Below are 20,360 nucleotides of genomic sequence, written 5' to 3'. Positions count from 1 at the left end.
TGGAAATTTGTGGCGGTGTATCGTAAACAGGTCCGGCGCAAGGTGGCCCAATTCAAATGGGGCGGGTACCATTTAAATTAGGCGCGCTCCCACGCCGGACGTACTGCGCATGCTCCCGTCGCAAATTTCCCGATGTGCTTTGCGCGAAATTACGACGCGCCAACGTTTTGTGAATCGCGACGTGAAAAAAGACTTTTACGCTGGGAATTTTTTTTTTTTTTTTTTAAATTCAAAAGCGACACGGGAAAGACAGGCATACTTTAACATGGTGGAGTACTTTTACACCATGTTAAAGGTGCCCTATCTTTGCGACGTAAATCTAACACTTGCGACGCCGTAACGACAGGAAAAATCTTCGTGGATCGCCGTAACTCCTAATTTGCATACCCAACGCTGGTTTACGACGCAAACTCCCCCCAGCGGCGGCCGCGGTACTGCATCCTAAGATCCGACAGTGTAAAACAATTACACCTGTCAGATCTTCTGGCTATCTATGCGTAACTGATTCTATGAATCAGTCGCATAGATAGAAACAGAGATACGACGGCGTATCAGGAGATACGCCGTCGTATCCCTTTTGTGAATCTGGCCCTAAGATAGGATATAAAATTATACTCCTATAGAAACCTTTCAAAATTCTGAGAAAATGGGAAAGAAAAAACAAAAAAGGGGGGGAGGGAAAGAAGGAAAAGGGAAAAATGAAAAGAAAGAAAGAAAGAAAGAGGGGAAAAGAACAGAGGATCTTACATGAGTGTAATAAGCAAAATAGGAAATGTTCTATTTAATTATTTACTGGTTTTAACCACTTCAGCCCTAGAAGAATTTACCCCCTTCCTTACCAGAGCACTTTTTGCAATACTGCACTGCATCGCTTTAACTGACAATTGTGCAACGCTACGCCCAAACAAAATTTTGCCCACAAATAGAGCATTCTTTTGGTGGTATTTGATCACCTATGCGGTTTTTATTTTTTGCTCTATAAACAAAAAAAAAAAAAACATACATTTTGGGAAAAAAGCATTTTTTTTTTACTTTTTGCTATAATAAATATCCCCAAAAAATATCATTTGCTATTTTTGGAATAAAATAATTGGAACGTTTCTGTGGTGTGCAGTTATGAACAGTTCCAAATGCCAGTCAATATTAGCACAAAACCTTCAGGCTTCTGCTAGAAAGCTAAACCTGAAAAGGAACTTCATCTTTAACCTCCCTGGTGGTATGATTATTTCAGAAAAATGGTGCTGAAAGCGGTGCCATTATTTGCAAGGAAATTTGGCGTTTTATATTGTAGGCCTGTAATTCTTAGGAATAACTCACTTACATTTTTTTATGACGAATTTCCCCACAAATGGCTATCGCACAATTCTGCAAGTGATTATAATTTATTATCACTGTTTTCTAGCTGCTCTAAAACCATTTTTGACATAAAGGGACACTTTTGGACAATCTATAGTTTGCAGGCAGAAAGAACAGTTTTTATTATATAAAAGAACATGTAGGGCACTGGGCAGACCACTAGGGACAAGGGGTGTGTGTATTTTTTACATACAGTACTGTAATCTATAAGATTACAGTATACTGTATGTAAGGTGTAAGGTTTACCTTTTTGAATTTGGCGCCGTTCTCCGCCCCCGTGCATCATAACATCGCAGGGAACGGAGACCGGCGCACAGGAGGACACTGTGTGAATCGAGCGAGGTCCCGCTCGCTCATATAGCGTGGTGGCATCGCTGGATCCAGGGACAAGGTAAGTAACTTTGTCTCTGGCTGCAGCGTGGCGAGCCTGAGTCTGGCTCGGGGATACCGCTTTTGGTATAAAAATCTTACCCCAAGCCAGACTCGGGAATACCGCCAGGGGGGTTAAGCATGACAACGACCCAAAGCATGCATCCAAATCATCAAAGGAATGGCTTCACCAGAAGAAGATTAACGTTTTGGAATGGCCCAGCCACAGCCCAGCACTGAATCCCATTAAAAATCTGTGGGGTGATCTGAAGAGGGCTGTACACAGGAGATGCCCTTGCAATCTGGCAGATTTGTTTTTTCAAAGAAGAGTGGACAAATAATGCCAAGTCAATATGTGCCATGCTGATAGACTCATACCCAAAAAGACTGAGTGCTGTAATAAAATCAAAAGGTGCTTCAACAAAGTATTAGTTTAACCAAGAATTTACCCCCTTCCTGACCAGAGCACTTTTTGCGATTCGGCACTGTGTAGCTTTAACTGACAATTGCGCTGTCGTGGCTCCCAAACAAGTAGAGCTTTCTTTTGGTGGTATTTGATCACCTCTTCAGTTTTACTTTTTTGCGCTATGAACAAAAATAGAGAGACAATTTAAAGAAAAAAAGCTATATTTTTTACTTTTTGCTTTAATAAATACCCCCCAAAAATGTATAAAATATATCAGTTTAGGCCGATATGTATTCTTCTACATATTTTTGGAAAAATAAATTGCAAAAAGCGTATATTGAGAAAAATAGAGGGTAGGGGGCGCTGAGTGCCTTGAATATGTTAATACATAAATAAATAAATAAATAAATATATATAAAAAATGAAAAGCAAAACCAACATTAAATTGCGCAATGTGAATTAAATTGTGACAATTAATAATAACACATACATTAACAAGGCAAAGTCCATTCATAAGGTAATGGCAAAAAACAAAAGAACAAAAGCTGGACAGCCGCACTCCAAAATTTTCTTTAAAAGAGATGTCTTTATTTTCAACTGTGCATACAGTCACTGCAAGCCCACAAAAATCAGTATGGCCAACGTATGCCATGACTAAGCACTGACGCCAGTGCGAAACGTTGGCCATACTGATTTTTGTGGGCTTGCAGTGACTGTAGCACAGTTGAAAATAAAGACATCTCTTTTAAAGAAAATTTTGGAGTGCGGCTGTCCAGCTTTTGTTCTTTTGTTTTTTGCCTTTACCGCATTGCCAGCACCCTGGTGGTTCAACAACCCCTGATCATCACGAGGCTCACCTGTAGCGGTGAGAATTCTGTCCATTCATAAGGTAACTGTGTCCAATAGTAGAAATACAGTGTAAGCTTGTGTTCAACGAAATTCACTGATAGGGGTCTCCACCTTCACCAAGACAAAGAATCACCCCAAATGTGCTCAAATGGATGGCTCCTTACCACAAGGTGTTGACCTATTTATTTAAAAAGAGGTCAAGAAAGCTTTATGATCACAAGCCCAGTGCTTCAGATCTCCATAAGCAGCTTTGGATCCTTTAGTGCAGCCAGACTCCCAATGTCACAGAACCGAGCAATGAGAAGGGAGAACCGCCATAGAGTAATAACGTTTTATTGTAAAAAATATAAAACCATACAGTGCCAAATGGCCCCTTACTTCTGTTAGTGCCTGTGTTCCAGCACTGAGGCTATTCGGCATTGTAATGGTGAGGAGACTGTTCCACGCTGGGTACGCTGGCGTGCGTTCCAACTCTCGGATCCAGAGAGTACAGCGGGACCGGAAGTGCACAATCGTGCGTAACCAGGCGCCTCTTTACGCACGATCGCGTACTTCCGGTCCCGCTGTGCTCTCTGGAATTTAATTCACATTGCACAATTTAATGTTAGTTTTGCTTTTCACTTTTTATATATATTTATTTATGTATTAACATATTCTAGGCACTCAGCGCCCCCTACCCTCTATTTTTCACAATACTGATTCAGGTCACTGTTTTTTTGGGGAGCAGCTTTATATTAACACTCATGATATATAATTTATTCAATTTATTTAATTATTGTTAGTTTGGTGCGAGATTCCTACCATTTTTCAAAAAGTGTAAATTGATTGGTTTGTGCAAAAGTTATAGCGTCTACAAAATAGGGGATAGATTTATTGCAAAGAGCACCTATGATAACATTCGCTGTCTGTATCTGCGCATATGTAAAGTGTCTACTGACCAAAAAAGTGGTTTGGTGCTCTCGTTGGATGTGATAAAGGCTTTTGACACTATTAGATGGTGCTTTCTTTGGAAAACCATGCAAAGGATGGGCTTTAGTCTTCAATACATTAAATGGGTACGTTTGCTCTATACTAATCCAAGGGCCAGGGTACGCACCAACAGAGATATTTCAGAAATCGACAGTTGGGGGCATCTGCTATGGTGAGATATCTAAAGGGTCTCTCTTTATGCAGATGATGCATTGATCTATCTAGATGGTTTAGAGATGTTCTTTATTTCCTTAATGAGGGTGGTGGAGGAGTTTGGGGTGGTCTCCGGCCTGCGAGTTGGATGGGATAAATCTGTGGTTTTTCCAATTGCCCCAAACTTAAATATGATTATCTGCTTCAGTCAAAATTGGAAATACGTCTGATCTTACTGCATTTGAGTCTCTCAACATAGCACCAATTATATTACATATGGAGACTAGGCTTCATACCTGGACTCATCCACATATTGCTAGGGCATTGTTACAAACTTAAAAATATAGCGGGGGTTTGTCCTGTCCGGGTTTTAGGCATTTTCTTGGCATCACAGCTTATGTTTGAAAAGAGGGGGTGTAATGGCGCTAGCCAATAAATTAAATATAAAATCCTCAGCAAATACATAAAAAATGCACAATAACATTAATGACTGGCCAGTTAAAATGTGTTTCACTCATTATTCCTTGAAACCCTCCAAACATCAACATCAATGATGAGAAGGATGAATAACGTGAAAATAATGAAAATCCAAAATGTATGATTGACTAAAAGGAATTTTGGTCATCAAATAATTTCCAAAATTAATTTCCAAAATTAAAGTGAGAAAAGGCGAATCCCTCAGTGGATAAAATGTAAAATCAAACATCCCTTATTTATCAACTTGAAAACAGGTAGATCATTATTCACAAACAATAAAGGCTTTGTATGGAGTGTGCAGCATTATTTTTCCATCCTAACAATTTCCTAGCAAAAAACAGCAACACATGGGGGTTGATTTACTAAAGGCAAATCCACTTTGCACTACAAGTGCACTTGAAAGTGTAGTTGCTGTAGATCTGAGGGGGACATGTAGGGAAAATAAAAAATAGCATTTTTGCTTGCACATGATTGGATGATAAAATCAGCAGAGCTTCCCCTTATTTCAGATCTTCCCCTCAGATCTAAAGTGACTGTCCTTACAAATGCATTTGTAGTGCAAAGTAGATTTGCCTTTAGTAAATCAACCCCATGGATTAAAGTTTGAGCATGTGTCTGGGGTATAAAGTCATTCAAATCTCCAAGCAGTCCAATCTCTGGGGTATGAGGCACAGGCAAATGTAGAGTATTTTCAAAAAAGTGGTAAGTGGTAGTTGATTACCTGCATGACATCTTTTAGCTAGAGCCATATATTTGTCTCATCAAAGCTTAAGTGGGACTGGAAGATCAGAGGACAACACACCAGAAAGAGGCATTGAGAAAGAGAAGTAAGACAAAGTGGAGAGGATGTTTCTTTCATTGTCATCATCAACTGTAGGGACATGGGTGGCTGGAAAAGTTCCAGTGGTGCGTCCTGTCCTGCCTCCTTTCCGGCTACCCAGTATGCCACAAATAATATATAGCGCCCCTGTCCATACTTGCTTGACCACATGTCTGTGGTCATGTGGGCTTTGCTGCTACCGAAGGGCCTGGTATGGATTGGAGGTGGGGGCGGGGCACACTGTTTTTTCACAATTTTTTTCATTGCCGGCAATGTTTTTTTTACATTCAGTTTTCAACGGGGAACCCTGCTTGCAGTTGATGACTCATTCATTGTTAAGGATGCAGCATCCGATTTCCCAGTCCACTCCTTAGCAACCAGAATTTCACTGGCTGTTAAGGATGCCAGCGGCCCCCGTTTATTAATGCTAATGCTACAAAACATAGCTTACAGTACACACTGTGCTAAACACTGATAAATGCTGGCAAAAAAGCTAAAATATTAGCGTTATTTATCCAGCGTTCTTTTAGCCGTTTTTTGCTTTCCAGTGTGCATGAAGCCTTAAGCCTCGTACACACGATCAGTCCATTCGATGAGAACGGTCTGAAGGACCGTTGTCATAGGTTGACCTATGAAGCTGACTGATGGTCCGTCGTGCCTACACACCATCAGTTAAAAAAAACGATCGTGTCAGAACGTGGTGACGTAAAACACGACGACGTGCTGAAAAAAACGAAGTTCAATGCTTCCAAGCATGCGTCGACTTGATTCTAAGCATGCGTGGATTTTTAACCGATGGACGTGCCTACTAATGATCGTTTTTTTCCATCGGTTAGGAATCCATAGGATGGTTAAATAACCTATAGGGCCTATACACGATCGGTTTGGACCGATGAAAACGGTCCATCAGACCGTTGTCCTCTGGTTAACCTGTCGTGTGTACGAGGCCTTAATCTAAAACTGAAATAATAACAGCTGGGTTTGCCAGGGTTAACTATAGAAACATATTTTTTTATATCACTACAAATTCACAAAGATAGTTTGTATCCAAGCTACAAGGATAAAATTACTTTTTTTGCTGCTTTTCATGATCAGCATTTGAAATTTACCCTGTGGGTTGAGCATGAATAAGTTACATGTATAGTGCTTCTTTTAGATAAAAGTTTAAATATCTAATGTAATTAAGAAGAATAATGTATTTTTCACTTGATGGTAAAACAGAAGCTAGTGCAGTAATAATTGGGAATGTCTTAAATGGATTTCTAACTCCTAACCACATATAATTTGCAATCAGGGTGTAATCAAAATTCTCAAATACATCATGGCTATCACTGAGGGACAGGGAGAGGCAAACATGAATGCTAGTACAAGGATTCTTGTATGCTCTTAAGCTAGACTTCAAAGAAGTCAATTTATCAAAGGGTGCTAATGTTAGGACTCCTTATCTCTCATACAAGCAAATGACAGATAAGGAGTATACAACCTTAGCACACTTTGATAAATCTAGGCCAGCAGGTTTTAAACATTTTCAGTTTGCTTGTATTTTAATGTTGTCGTTAAGTGATGTAGCTCAAAGTTACAGCTAGCAGCTACACTAATTGAGTTGCATTAATTCTCCTCTTATTGCAGTTGTTCAGCATTGAAAAAGATGAGAGATTTGTTTTCCATAAAAAAATACTGCTTGTAGTTTTGTAATAGTGAGCCAAAGCAGTCGCAAAATTGTGTAAAAAAAAAGTTCACCTTTAAGAAAAAAATAAGTTGTAATTTTTTTCTAGGAAAAATTTGTGCATTTATTATTATTTATTTTTCACAGGAGCCAGCAAAGCAGTGCACCAACATTCATTGGATTGCAGGTGCAATGTCAGGCTCTTGCAAACTATTCCTCCAGTTCTCTGCCTGTACTTCTGTAGGACTTTAGGTACAAATATGGACAAGAGTCCGCTGATCACCCCACTTGGGTTGCATTGAGAACTACCAGTTTGTGTTCAGTGGTAAAGATGGGACTTGTAGTGTATTTATTTACAGAACTCTGTCAGGATGGGTGGGGGGTGAGGAGGGTGTTTAGCTTGCCCCTTTATAAAAACCATTAACGTTATTAAAAAATAAAATTACCTTTCCCTTTCAAATGTAAACACGTACATAGGTTCTACATGCATATTTAAACAGTGATTGTCCAAGTGTAAACAATAATTCTAGGGCTATAATTCATGGTTAACATTAAAGTGGTTGTAAAGGCTGAAGGTTTTTTACCGTCATGCACTATGCTGTGCAGCTTCTCCCTCAGCCCCCCTACTCACCTGAGCCCAAACCTGATGCATCAATGTGCACAAGAGCAGAAGACTTAAGCCTCGTACACACGGCCGAGGAACTCGACGGGCGAAACACATTGTTTTCCTCGTCAAGTTCCTTGTTAGGCTTGGCGAAGAACTCGACAAGCTTGCTTTGCGTACACACTGTCAAGACAAAATCTCCTCTTTCTCAAACTGCGGTGACCTACACATACAACGGCAGGGGAAGTTCGATTCCACTGGCTAAACTCTTGGGGCTGCTTTTGCTAATCTCATGTGTTTGTGTGTTAAGTAAAAGTTTGGTAAGAGAGGATTTGCACTTTTCAGTCTGTTACAGCTTGAAAAATGTGTTATCTCCATTACAAATGCTACTTTTACTCCCGTCTCATACTTTATTCTGAGCAAGCGCGGGTTTCTTAGCATACACACGCTCGAGTTTCTCGTCGGAAACCAGCCCGACCAGGAACTCGACGAGCCAATTTGAGACTTCCGTCGAGGAAATAGAGAACTTGCTCTCTTTTTGGCTCGTCAAGTTTCTCGATAGTTTCCTCGACGAAAATGTACACACGACCGGTTTCCTCTGCAAAAAAATATCTCCCAGCAAGTTTCTTGCTAGTTTTTGCCGAGAAACTCGTCGTGTATACGAGGCCTGAGACACAGCCAGCGAGGAGGAAGTGGGGGGCAGGGCCGGGCCAAACTCTGTGTGTCTCATAGACACACAGAGGCAGCTTGGGAGAAACCATGCACGAGTGTACCCAGTCCCAGAGCAAGCAGATTTCTGTGGGGGCATTCCGCAGGGGGGAGGGGTTAAGAGTGTCAGCTGGTGACCTGAGAAGAGAAGGATCAAAACAGGTCTGTGCAAAGCCATTGCACAGAGCAGTTAAGTATGACATGTTTGTTATAAAAAAAAATGCCTTCACACACCTTTTCTTGGACTTTTTGTTTACAAGTTTAAATTAGTGGGGTTTCAGTAGATTCAGTAACATCTGCGCTTTTTTACGTAGGCGCAGGGCACCGTTTTTGCCCTGCGCCCCCGCAAATTTTCTGCGCTACCCGCGATTCACGGAGCTCCGTAAATTGCGAGTGCGCTCTGGCAAAATGCCCGGCATAAGCGCACGCAATTTAAATGATCCCGTAGGGGGCGGGAATCATTTAAATTAGACGCGTTCCCGCGCCGATCGTAGAGCGCATGCTCCGTCGGGAAACTTTCCCGACGTGCATTGCGGCAAATGACGTCGCAAGGACGTCATTTGCTTCAAAGTGAACGTGAATGGCGTCCAGCGCCATTCACGAATCACTTACGCAAACTACGTACAGTTAAAATTTTGCGACGCGGGAACGACGGGTATACGTAACATTGGCTGCCCCTGCTAATAGCAGGGGCAGCCTTACGCGAAAACCGCCGTACGCAAACAATGTAAACTGCGTACGCAGGGCTCCCGTAACGTTGTGAATCGGCGTTAGTATGCAACTTGCATACTATACGCTGAGCACAACGGGAACGCCACCTAGCGGCCATCGCAAGAATGCAGCCTAAGATATGCGGGCATAAGAGCCTTATGCCACGCATATCTTAGGCTGCAGTCGGCGTAACGAGGTTCCTGAATCAGGAGCATTCGTTACGCCGGTGCAAGTAAGCAATTGCGCTGCGTAACTATGGTTACGCAGGCGCAATTGCTCTCTGAATCCGGGCCCGTATGTTTTGCTAGAAAATTACCTAAAACCCCCAAATATTATATATTTTTGTAAGCAGAGACCCTAGAGAATAAAATGGCAATTGTTGCAATATTTTGTCACATAGTATTTGCACAGCTGTCTTTCAAACGCAATTTTTCTGGAAAAAATACACTTTCATGAGAAAAACAAGTTACCTAACATGTCCTGCTTTAAAATTGTGCACGCTCGTGGAATGGCAACACACTACGGTTCTTAAAAACCTCCATAGAAGAGTGTGTGCAATATCTTGATTGGAACCAAGTAGGACTGCTAGCCCCGTCCCGCCTTCAAAAAAACTTGAAAAAAAGAAGAAATGGCTGCACACCCAAAGTTTCCAAAAGTGCCTTTTATTGCAGATGGTCAAATTACACCAGGAACACCAGGCGTTAGTCACGTAGATACGCTTCACACCTAATATGTGACTAGCACCTGGTTTCCCTGGTGTATTTTGACCGTCTGCAATAAAAGGCACTTTTGGAAACTTTGGATGTGCAGCTATTTCTTCCTTTTCTCAAAAACCTCCATGGGTGAAGCTTTAGAAACTTTTACAGGTTACCCATTTAGTGTTACAGAGGAGGTCTTGTGCTCAAATTACTTCTCTTACTCTAATGCTATGTACACACGATCGGCTCATTTGATGAAAACGGACCGATGGATTTTTTCATCAGATATCCGATGAAGCTGACTTTCATCAGTCTTGCCTACACACCATCAGTTAAAAATCTGTTCGTGTCAGAACGCGGTGACGTAAAACACTACGACGTGCTGAGAAAAATGAAGTTTAATGCTTCCAAGCATGCGTCGACTTGATTCTGAACATGCATGGATTTTTAACTGATGGACTTGCCCACAGACGATTGTTTTTTTCTATCGTTTTTTTAACTATCAGATAATTTTAAAACCGGTTCTAAGTTTTTTCACCAATGGGAAAAAAAAACATGGGGCCCATCGGACCGTTTTCATCAGACGAACCGTTCGTGTGTACGCAGCATAACAATCATGACGATACCTCACATGTGTAATTTGAACACTGTTTACATATGCGTGTGTGATTTATGTATGTGTTGGTGGAGGGGGGTTATGGTGCAGGGTTGTTTTTCAGGGTTTGAGCTTGGCCCCTTAGTTCCAGTGAATTGAACCCTTAAAGTGTTAGGTTTCCAAGGCATTTTGGACAATTTCATGATCCCAGTTACAGTTTGGGGATGGCCCCTTCCTGTTCCAACATGGCTGCACATGAATGCACAAAGCAATATCCATAAAGACATTAGTGAGCGAGTTTCGGGTGGAGGAATTTGACTGGCCTGCACAGAGTCCTGACTTAAAACTGATAGAAAACCTTTGGGATGAATTAGAATGGAGACTGCGAGCCAGGCCTTCTTGTCCAACATCTGTGCATGACCTCACAATGCGCTTCTGGAAGAAGGGTCAAAATTCCTATAGACACACTCCTAAACTTTTGTGGACAGCCTTACCAGAAGAGTTGAAGTTGTCATAGCTGTAAGGTGTGAGCCAACCTAATATTGAACCCTACCGACTAAGACTGGGATGCCATTAAAGTTCATGTGCGTGTAAAGGCAGGTGTCCCAATACTTTTGACAATATAGTGTATATGGGAGTCCACAGGTGAGCCTGTGGTGGAGGCACAGTCTTGAAAGGTGCAGTTGGATGGAAGGATGACCCTGGACTCCATTTCCCTACTAACAGTCAGCGGCACAGAGATCTGGACTTTGCACCTGCAGCAGCCCATCATCCATCCATCCATTCATCCATTCACCCTGTTATGCCTCTCGTGCTCGCGATTGCTCGTGGCTGGCAGTCATCTGACCACCGGTCATGAGCATCGGCACCCCTGCGATGCAGCGGGTGCATGCACCTGCTATCCCACATAAAGGGACCTACATACAGCTACGACGGTTCGCAGGATCTTGCCGACCTGCCGCAGTATAATGACGGTGACTGGTCGGCAAGTGGTTAAGCTACCCTTGTGAGGGTCATTTTTCTTCAAAATCTACCATGAGTTGGGTCTGTTGAGCCCTGTTGTTGTCTGGCTTTTTGGCACAGTTATTTTTGCCTAGTTGTTGCCCACCCTTGTCACACATTACTTGGGAACGTCCCAGGGTCTATGAATATTCTTCTTGTGCCCTTTACTGTACTATTTAAATAAGAAGGAATTTTTACTTACCTGCAAATTCCATTCTTCCATTCTTACCTGTGAATTCCATTCTCTCTTGAAAGAATTGAGAAAAAGTAGCATAGAAGAAGGAAGCATGGAACAATGAAGAAAAAGGCTAGAGAGACTTATGGCAAAAACTAAATCCAAGGTTTCCACCTCACCTTATATACAGATTCTGTATAAATGCACAGCACCAGGCAAAGCCTGTTTTGTTTTTTTTGTTTGTTTTTTTCTTTTTGGACAGAGTGCAGATTGGTTAGAACCTCTGTTTTATTGGCTTTAACTGTAGACATTGAGGAGACTTTCCCTCACATCCCATGTGGTCATCAAGGCAGGGAGTGAACAAAATGTCTCCAATGGAGACACAAACTGTAATAAAACATTTTCAAAAGCAGAGTGATGGATATTTGGTGCCTCTGTTGAGTCAACCCAACCAAGAAATATATGCAATTTAAATATTAATAATAAAACCATATTAATATAGTTTCAAAAATAGAAAAAAAATTCTCAAAACCATTAAAATGTGTATATGTGCTTATGTGTGTGCATATTTTTTTTTCTTCAATGCTAAGTTGTTTTGAATCCTATTTCCCACCTACATTTTACATAGGTAACATGCTATTAATATTAATTCTTTAGTTTGACTCTATCCCTTTCTTTCTTGCCTGTTACAACCCCTTCACCCCCTCCCCACAAAATAAAACAAGAGGGGTAGTGACGGTAACCTGTTGGGGCTTAATTTCTGGTGCTCCCTCTGTTAGCAATGTAGTTTTCCTTTGAATTGTCAAGATTTGTTTTACAAACTAATAGAGGCACAATATACATTTAGTGCCTGCTCATTAAGCAGAATTTAAGGAGAAGTGATGTATATCGCGATAAATGAACCAGCAAGTTATCTACATACAACAATGGATTCTAACTTAAATCATTTCTGATGTGTTATAAATGTTCTAATGTCCTTTCATAATGTTCCCTTACATCTTTGTGTTGCATTCAAACATTTTTTCCTTGTGCTAAAAAAGGACATTCAATAATGTTTAAACATTAATTCAAGTGTCTTGCCTTGCTTCAATTCATTTAAATAGCTAATGTATTTTTATGCAACACATGTAATTTCAACTTCCTTTGCAGTATTAATTTTATATTCATTGCTTGGTGTACAGTATATTTTCAAGCTCACATTTCACGCCTTTGATTTCATGTATAACCATCATTAAATGTCACTGGCACAGTATATATGGCTATACTGGTAATAATGATCTAAAGGGTGCCTTTCCCTTTTACTTGTTTAATAAATAAAAGAATTTAGATGTTAAGGCTAATTATGTATTTCAGTACTCTTTTCTGAGTAGAAAATGATACCTTGTCTGTTTTAATGCTTTAAAGCATTGCTGCCTTAACCTGCCATTGAGTTCTATGATCTGAAATGCGTCAGGCTTTTTATTTGTACATTCTAATGTTATGTACATGCAACATGAATATGGATCAATTTGGAATGTGTTGCTTGCATTTATCTAATGATGGCCATATATGCTTTAATTGTATTATCTGATTGAAGCTCAAATTGTCAAACAATTAAATAGTCATACCTTCCCTTCTGATCAATGGAGCCTCTTTTGGAATAGATTTGGTAAAACTAAGTGAATTGGTCGGGTCATAAAATTATCGACAGTGTTACATTGATCAGCAGCACTGAAATGCTTTGACCATGTATCTGATCATATTTTGATCAAACAGTATATGGGCTTGCATGGTGAAAACAGAGATAAGATCTCTCTGATCATATCATTCAACTATTGAAATGCACTTTGTTGATAGGAAAATAAATGTTGTTAATTGAAGTGTGTATGGCCATCATAAGTGTTGCATGAGCCTGCCCTCTTTTTTGCCCTTAGATAGAGTGGAAAAGAACAAAAAAATGATGACCCTATTGGTGAGAATTTTCCTCATTTTCTATGACTGAGACAGGAAGGCACAGAAAGCAATACAAACATTATGTTATTTTCTCTGGCCCTGTTAAGCCCTGTACACACGACCGGGATTCCCGGTGGTATAAAGTACGCCGGGAATCCCGACGGGAAAACCGAGAACCTGCTCGGTAAGTTTCCCCGTGTACACCAGGCCGGGTTTTCTGTCAGGAAAACTGTGGGGAGAGCTTTGGCTGGGAATCCCGGCAGTGTGTATGCTCCCTCACTGTGTTTCCTTACAGGAAAACTGCCGGGTTTAAAACTGCCGGGAATCCCGGTGGGAAAATAGAGAGCAGGTTCTCTATTTTCCCGCCGGGATTCCCAGCAGTTTTCCTGTTGGGAAAACTGCGAGGAAGCATACACACAGCCGGTTTTCCCGGCCAAATGCTCTCCTGGCAGTTTTTCTGGCAGGAAAACCGGTCGTGTGTACGGGGCTTTAAATGGATTTCTCTCAAATAGGGGAAAGACTGCAAAAAAAAAAAAACTGAAGTTCTAAATCCTTCCCACTACTGTGTACCCAGAATAAAACAAAATATTGTGTCTGGAGCCTAGCTTTAAAGCAAATCAGCCAAGTAAGAAACAAGATCACAGTGTTGTAGATCAAATTTAGATAATGAATATGTTGTTGTTAATTGTTAATCTTGTGCTACCATTAACGAATGTTCAACATAAACTAAGAAGTTTTGGATTATTATTTTTATTTTTTAAAATTGTACTTTGCAGTTAATTAATCAACATTGCTACCCACAGAGTAAACTTTTTATGGCATAGTAACATTATTCTGGACAAACACAGATTTGGTGGGAACATGTCAGTTTATTTAACTGCAGGATTGTTGTATGCAGTAGGGGTCATTTCTTTGTTTACACATTTCCTAGAATCTAGAGTTAAGCTAAGCAAATAAAGTTTACAACATTAAAAAGGTGTAGAATATCTCCCAACTTCTTACTCTCTTGTGAACTATGTATTTTCCCCAATGCAGCATCTCTGTTTTTCCAGGAGAAGTGCAATTATATATTTCACCTCAAGTTCCATCAAATATGTATTTATTTTTTAGCCAGGTATTTACAGTATATAGTGGTGACAATGTCTACACACCCTGAAGAGTTAACTATCCAAATATTTTATTAATAGAACATATACAATAAATTACTAGCACTTTACATAGATCCCCCCATATAACAATACATAACTCCCTATAACAAAGGGGGTTCTATATAAAATATTTCCCTCCCAAACACAATTCCTCTAAAAGAACCAAACACACTGTGTAGGGCAAAGGTGTACCCCTGGTGTACCTAAGGGGCAAGAAACACAATCCCCAAAGTCAGCAAACCCACACTCCCCAATATAGACACCCCCTAAATATTTATTAGATGACTCTAAGCCAGCTATCACAGGACACCTGCAGCTCGTTACTAAGACGGGTCAGTATATGTCTATATAGACACAAATGACATATCTCTCACTATCACATAATGGAAAGATGCACTGTACTGTATCCACACTCTAATACCCACAACAGTTTTCCCAGTCAGATGTCAGTTAGTCAATGGGACTGTAGTGCAAAGGAGTTGAAAATGATCACATAGGGAACTTGTGTTCTGATGAAGTTCCGGGTTCATAGGAACAAAACATGTAAATGCTTGGACATGCACCCCCGTACCCTATTTTGACTCAGGCACCAACTCTGGGGGACACTTGATTCAATATTTGATGCCCTGACCGAAGGAGTTTCTCTGACCAGATAAACCTATCTTAACCACCTATAATCACTCAGGAGAGTGATTGCTACTGATTAAACACTGAACTTTAACATAGATTGGCATGAACTAAGAACATCACAGAAAATGAAACTGCTTGCTGGAGAGACGTATGTACCAGTAATACATCGATCGTTAAATTGGCTACATCAACTAGTGGGATCTATGTGGAGATTTTACTACAGCAACTAGTGGGATCTACTGGCATACATTGAGAACATCACAGAAAAGGAAACCACTTGCTGGAGAGATGTATGTTCCAGTAATATATTGATCAATTGGCTCCATTAACTACATGTGGAGATCTGATTACAGCAACCAGTGGGATCTGTGAGTAATTTGAGCATACTAAAGCATTGAGAAGTCTAATCTATGACTGTGAGTATAAGGATTTACCTGCATGCTGTGGGAATCCCCTAAAGCTGTTGGTTACATTTAATTCTGTGTAAAATCTCCAGTATGATGAATAGATTGGATCAATGCAGTGCCTTTCATGCCGATCATTTTAGTGCTTATACATCTTTTTGGTAACATTTATAATCTGCTTGTTAATTGAGCAGCCGGGACAGATCATATTCTTAGTTCAACTCACCTGCTTGTCAGGGTTTTTTTTTTCACTGAATAATGGATCCAAAATACTTTGAACTGTTCCCTATGTAACCATTTTCAACTCCTTTGCACTACAGCCCCATTGACTGACTGACATCTGACTGGGAAAACTGTTGTGGGTATAAGGCCCCGTACACACGAGGAGACATGTCCGATGAAAACGGTCCGCGGACCGTTTTCATCGGACATGTCTCCTGGGAGCTTTTGGTCTGATGTGTGTACACACCCTGCGGACAGAGAACGCGGTGACGTAGAAGACACAGACGTTCTCAAACATGGAAGTGCAATGCTTCTACGCATGCGTCAAATCAATTCGACGCATGCGCGGGATTTCGGGATGCTGGTTACACGTCATAACCAGCGGACATGTCCGATTAGGTGTACTATCCATCGGACATGTTTCCAGCGGACAAGTTTCTTAGCTTGCTAGGAAACTTTTGTCCACTAGAAACCTGTCCGCTAGGCCGTACACACGGACCAGTTTCAGCGGACATGTTCGACCGTGTGTACGCGGCCTTAGAGTGTGGATACAATACAGTGCTTCTTTCCATTACGGGATAGTGAGAGATATGTCATTTGTGTCTATATAGACATATACTGACCCATCTGAGGAAGAAGCTGCAGTGGTCCTGTAATAGCTGGCTTAGTCATCTAATAGGTATTTAGGGGGGTGTCTATATTGGGGAAGGTGAGTTTGCTGACTGTGGGGATTGTGTTTCTTTCCCCTTAGGTACACCAGGGGTACACCTTTTCCCTACACAGTGTGTTTGGTTCTTTTAGAGAAATTGTGTTTGGGAGGGAAATATTTTATATAGAACCCCCTTTGTTATAAGAAGTTCTGTATTGGTATATGGAGGGGGGGTCTATATAAAGTGCTAGTAATGTATTGTATATGTTCTATTAATTCAATATAAGTCCTTTCTTTTCTTCTTTAATTTTGTAGCTCTAGTATATATTTGACGTCACCTCCCTGATATTTATTTAGTGAGTACTATATTGTAGGTAGGATTCCCATTCGTTTTACAAATTTTGTAGACAATTTATGCAGCACTTGTACATTTGTATCAGTCACTGCCCTGAAAGAGCTAGCAATCCAAGGTCCCTGCCTCACATTGATGCATACACATATTAGGGCCAATAAAGGCAAGACTAGTGTGTCTTTGGAGTGTGGAACAGGGAGAGAGTGAAAACTTCATGCAATGACCTGGTTGGAATTTGAACTTCAAGTCCTAGTGTTGCAAGCAGGAATGTTAACCACTAATCCTCTGTGCTGAACAACCGATATAGTATTGTGAAGAAAGCACACTAATATCACACAGTGGTCAATTGATGCTATTAAAATGGTTTAATAGCATCAATAAAAGTATGATCTTAGTGCAGTGTAAGAAGAGACATTGGAAATTAAGCTGCCCTTTATTACAGATAGGAGGGTTCTAATTTATATAGTTTTAGAACAAATATTATGCTGCAAAAAATACTAAGGAAGATAAGTACTGCTGTTTATATATTTTTCAAAATTTGTAGAGCATATTGGAAGGAAAATGTTCACTATCATGTTGTACAGGGTAATTATGGAACATGGAATACTTGGAAGGAATGTATAGCAGTTTGTACATACGCTATACAGTATATTGTATATATCATATTATATCCTATTCTATCCAGCCAGCAGGTGCCCTTCCAGGTTCCTTTGCACGTATTCACATACTCAGCTGTTTGAGATTTCACCTGTGCTACAAGAAATCTGTTAATTACAGAACTGGAAAGAGTAATCACAGCAGTGACTCAATTCCGTCTCAGACTGCTCAGTAGGGGATTTTAAAGTGATTCTAAAGAAGTTTTTTTTTCTAATGCATTCTCTGCATTAGGATGAAAAACTTTCTCTGTGCAGCTCTACCAGTGCCGGTGACTTGTCCTCATTGTTCCCCTAACGGGGAAGTTCCTTCACTGTGCCCAAGAACATTGGCTTTCTTCCCTCTTTCCTTTCTCACTGGACATGGAGGCATCTATCTGTGGTGCAATATAATGTAGCTGGCCTGCACAGTTTTGCAGGAAAGTATTCAATTCTTCTTTCAATTGATCCTCAGCCCTGTATCCCCAGTGGCTCCTGAACTGCTTCCTATATGGATGTAATGATGTCACAGGCTCCGCCTCGATGATATAGTCACAAGTACAGTGATTAAACGCGTCCAGGTGGAGCCTGTGACTTCATTACATCCATCTAGGAAGCAGTTCATGAGCCGCTGGGGACACAGGGCTGAGGATCTGTGGATGTTTTTAGTGATCCAGGGATTGTCCATCTTTATCATACAAGCGCTTTACCTGCATGCTGCAGGACAGTGCATCTGTAAATGTGAGTTCTTTACTGTGGTTTTATCAATAGTTGTATTTAAATGATAAAACACTATGTTGCATGTTTTCCTGCCCTTATGACATGTAACTACGAGGAACAGCATCTGAGTGATTGGGAGTTCTTATGAGGATAGAGGAACAACAGATTGCTGGATTTATATCCCTGAGGGGAAGGTGCCATTAGACCCTATGATGGGTCTTCATGTGAGGTGAGCACATATAGAGACCGGTGGAGAACACGGTGGTGTGCTTTGCATATTGCTAGATTATATAGTTTGTTTTCACTTTTGATTAATTTCACCTAATTGACTCATTAATACACCCTGCTGCTCAGCTGGGTGTGGTTGCACTTCCCTATTTTAATTTTGCTATTACATATATGATGCAGTCTATCATGCCCTGTACACACGATCGGATTTCTGATGGAATCAAATCCGATGGATTTTTTCGTCGGATATCCAATGAAGCTGACTTTCATCAGTCTTGCACACACACTATCAGACTAAATTCCGACCGTGCCAAAATGCAGTGACGTAAAACACTACGACGAGCCGAAAAAAATGAAGTTCAATGCTTCAGAGCATGCATCGACTTCATTCTGAGCATGCGTGGTTTTTGTCTTCGATGGAGTTCCTCACAGACAATCGGAATTTCCTATCGGTTTTTTATCCATAGGAACAATTTAAAACATGTTCTATTTTTTTACATCAATGGAAAAAAGACCGATGGGGCCCACACACGATCGGTTTGTCCGATTGAAAACAGTCCATCGGTCTTTTTTCATCGGCTTAACTAGTAAAAACCCAGACAATGGTTGTTTTAATTCAAATATTTAAAGCCCTTTTCTCAAAAGTGAAAACAAGAAACTGCTTTAAAAGTGATATGGGTAGGCTGAATCTACCAAGTTGATCGAGCAATCAACTTGGGTAAAGACAGCCTGCCGGATCTTACATGCAAATATCACTACCAGCCAAAATGACCGCTATCAATAATCACTGTCTTCCCCCTGGCGGGGATGGAAATGCAATGATTCGGTAGGAGACGATTCCCCTATAAACAATGTCTGTGGTTGTGGGAAAATAAATGTTCACCCTGGATGGCCTGCTAAAATCACACACACACACTTTTTAAAATAAAAATATATTTTTCAAGGGTTTTATGACTGGTAAGGTGATGTCATGAAACCTTCCTCTTATCAAGGGTCTTTTCCATGGTAGTGATGTGGGTCCTGCCCTGAAAGGCAGCTGAATGGCTTTTTTAACTAGAGCGCTGCTTTTTTGTAGCAATTTTAGATCACAAAACACATTGTAATTGTTTATTTTCTCTTTTTAGGTACCTCCATTTGGAAGGCATTCTTCTTTACTCCTAACTTTGATCCAGAAAGTTCAGAAGGCTGCTTCAATTCACATGTCTGTCACTGCTATGGAGATTTTGTCAAGCAGCACAACCCCCCTTTGCTTTTTGACTTGTCTAGAGATCCAAGTGAAAAGTATCCTATCACGCCAGAAACAGAACCAAATTTCTATAACATTCTTAAGACTATTCAGCATGCCAGAGAAGCTCATCAAGAAACCATTCAAGTGGTGGATAATCAGTTAGCATGGAGCAATGTGATTTGGAAACCGTGGCTTCAGGCTTGCTGTTCATCCTGGTTTGATTTTTGTTACTGTGACAATGATGAAGAATTGGGGATGAGCTGAACCAGCCAAATATATAAATAAAAATGTGAAGTCAATCTTAAATATTGGACTTTATGTCCTTGAGAAAATAAAGTTCAAGCATTATCTATTTTTTCTTCTTAGATTTCTGGATGGCATACATTGTAGGTGGAAGTTTGATTTCAAGAAAGTACCAGAGGCAGTACCTTACACATTTCATCATGTTTTTCTATTCTTGGTAAATCTTCTAACATACATCAGTTTTACAATACCGCATGCCCCTTTTATATATTTACCCTGCAGCATGTTCACTTATATTTTGTTACCGTCCTTCTGTCAGGGAAATGATTCACTTTAGCACATCACTAGCTAGGACATACATCAGTGTTTTATAAATGTGAAGTGATGTTTGAGAGCCAAATATTACTCCCTTTC

The 20,360-nt window shown here is 40.5% G+C and overlaps 1 protein-coding gene across 2 annotated transcripts in view; it reads left to right on the top strand.

Moving 5' to 3' along the window:
- Positions 1 to 20,057, top strand: part of LOC120927460 (steryl-sulfatase-like) — a 298,126-nt gene extending 278,069 nt beyond the window's left edge. For both annotated transcript variants that reach the window (XM_040338156.1, XM_040338155.1), the window contains one exon: positions 19,600 to 20,057. In XM_040338156.1, coding sequence (XP_040194090.1) covers positions 19,600 to 19,967 — 368 coding nt within the window. In that variant the 3' untranslated portion in view covers positions 19,968 to 20,057. The remainder of the gene's footprint in view (positions 1 to 19,599) is intronic.
- Positions 20,058 to 20,360: the final 303 nt, after the last annotated feature.

The sequence above is a fragment of the Rana temporaria genome, chromosome 2 (assembly GCF_905171775.1).
Source record: "Rana temporaria chromosome 2, aRanTem1.1, whole genome shotgun sequence".
NCBI classification, from domain to species: Eukaryota; Metazoa; Chordata; class Amphibia; order Anura; family Ranidae; genus Rana; species Rana temporaria.
The sequence above is the reverse complement of the archived record's forward strand: the minus strand, read 5'-3'. Positions and strand labels throughout refer to the sequence as shown.